The sequence below is a fragment of the Notothenia coriiceps genome, unplaced genomic scaffold, assembly GCF_000735185.1.
Source record: "Notothenia coriiceps isolate Sejong01 unplaced genomic scaffold, NC01 NC01_scaffold00033857, whole genome shotgun sequence".
Classification (NCBI taxonomy): domain Eukaryota; kingdom Metazoa; phylum Chordata; class Actinopteri; order Perciformes; family Nototheniidae; genus Notothenia; species Notothenia coriiceps.
Window position 1 is genome coordinate 588 of NW_011366558.1, and position 2,213 is coordinate 2,800.

The window sequence follows — 2,213 nt, forward strand, 5'->3', positions numbered from 1 at the left end:
TTAAAAATCAGACAATGTGATTTTCTGGATTTTTTTTTTCTCATTTTGTCTCTCATAGTTGAGGTATACCTAGGATGAAAATTACAGGCCTCTCTCATCTTTTTAAGTGGGAGAACTTGCACAATTGGTGGCTGACTAAATACTTTTTTGCCCCACTGTATGTGTCCCCACAAAAGATTCTCTCTCTTTTTGTCCTGATCCATTTATATAAGAACCTGTCTGAACATGAGCTGATCCGATTTTGGCCACTTTATGATGTCATAACGTTTTTTGGCTTGTGTAACCATTAGCCAATAACCAACCAAGTAACCCCCCCCCCCACACCTTATTACCTGAATCTACTCCTAGAGCACCATTGTGTTTTATTTTAACCAAATATCTCACAGAGAGGCTCCTTATTTTCCATCTAAAGTAACAGACCCAGAATCAGCACTTTTGAAACAGGGCTGAAACAGAGGGGATTATGGGATGCTACAATGCATGATCTGTTTGATATTTCGAACACTTCAGAGATATGTTTTGTATATATCTGAGACCTATTATATATTGATGAAAAACAGTATAATAGGGGACCTTTAAGGAAGTCAGTCAGAAATATTTCTTCCCGTTTGAAGTTGGCTACACAGGATCCGTGGGAGAGCCGGCGCTCCAGCTGGACGAGCATCAGCCGAGCCTCCAGCCTGCACCGGAGGAGCCAGTCAGGGGAGATGGAGTCGCTGCTCTCCGACACACACACCAGCTCCAACTACAGCAGCAGGGACCAGTCTCTGGACCAGGCGGACTACCTGCAGGTGCCCGTGCTCCACTCCCCCGACTGCAACGGCACCACCTTCCACCTCCCGGACCCCGACGACGCTAACGTGAGCACAAACTGCAGCGACACCCAGGACGAGGACGAGATTGAAGAGGTACGGCCTGCTGCATTTTTGATTATTACTCATTTGTTCCAGATAAAAACAATATTGATGTAAGGCTGTTTAAATGAGTCATGAGCACAAGGTTGTTTTCATTGTGTGCCGCTTCTGTTATTTCCAGTTAAAACAATTGAATATAAGAAGTTGTTTCAGCATGTTCACAAGTTCAACATTTGCTGCAAATTATCTTGCGAAGGCATAATTCCAACCTTAGTACCCTTCGACTCTTTGAAAATATTTAATTAGCTGAATTTAATTTATGAGCAGGGAGGAGGATATACTGGGCACATTGTTTGAAAAACTTGTGCTGTGTTGGGCTTTTTATGCATTGATACAACACGAGTCACATATGCAATGCGATGTTTTTTATCACCAATTATTTGATGTGTGTGTGTGTGTGTGTGTGTGTGTGTGTGTGTGTGTGTGTGTGTGTGTGTGTGTGTGTGTGTGTGTGTGTGTGTGTGTGTGTGTGTTTTTCTTTTAGAGTGTCTGTAAGAAGTTGAAGAAGATTCTGGAGCCATACGAGCCTCAGTGGTGCCTGGACCATGAAGAGTGGTCTCTCTATGTGTTCGCTCCTCACAACCAGTAAATACACCCACCACACACAAAGACACACAAAGACACACAAAGACACACACACACACACACACACACACACACACACACACACACACACACACACACACACACACACACACACACACACACACACACACACACACACACAGTCACACACGCACACAGGCACACACAGGCACACACACACACAGCCTTTGTTATTTTTCTCACCAGTGGCCTAAGTGGCTTAATCCACAGCGTATGTTAAAACTCACAGGTGAAGGTGGAAGGTAACAACCAAGATGAAGAAGTACAATTTTCCCTTTTATCAATTAAAGCTTCTCCAGTGAGAACCAGCACATTACGTAGACTTATGCAGTGAAGTAGAGATGTTCGTTAAAACCGGAGTAACTCATTTAATTCCTTTTCTGTTTCTCACTTCAGGTTGAGGCTGTGGTGTCAGAGGGTCATCGGACACAAGCTGTTTGATCATGTCATCCTCCTCTTCATCTTCCTTAATTGCATCACTATTGCACTGGAGAGACCCGACATACAGTCCAACAGCATGGTAGCACACACACACACACACACACACACACACACACACACACACACACACACACACACACACACACACACAACTACACACACTACACACACACACACACTACACTACTCTCTCTCTCTCTCTCTCTCTCTCTCTCTCTCTCTCTCTCTCTCTCTCTCTCTACTACACACACG

The 2,213-nt window shown here is 44.1% G+C and overlaps 1 protein-coding gene across 1 annotated transcript; it reads left to right on the forward strand.

The window, feature by feature from the left end:
• Positions 1-614: 614 nt before the first annotated feature.
• LOC104961850 (voltage-dependent T-type calcium channel subunit alpha-1H-like) lies at positions 615-2,040 on the forward strand (the record flags this gene model as incomplete). Its single annotated transcript, XM_010790195.1, has 3 exons — positions 615-908; positions 1,399-1,499; positions 1,917-2,040. Coding segments are annotated over 3 exons (519 nt in total), but the record flags the coding sequence as incomplete, so codon positions are not given.
• Positions 2,041-2,213: the final 173 nt, after the last annotated feature.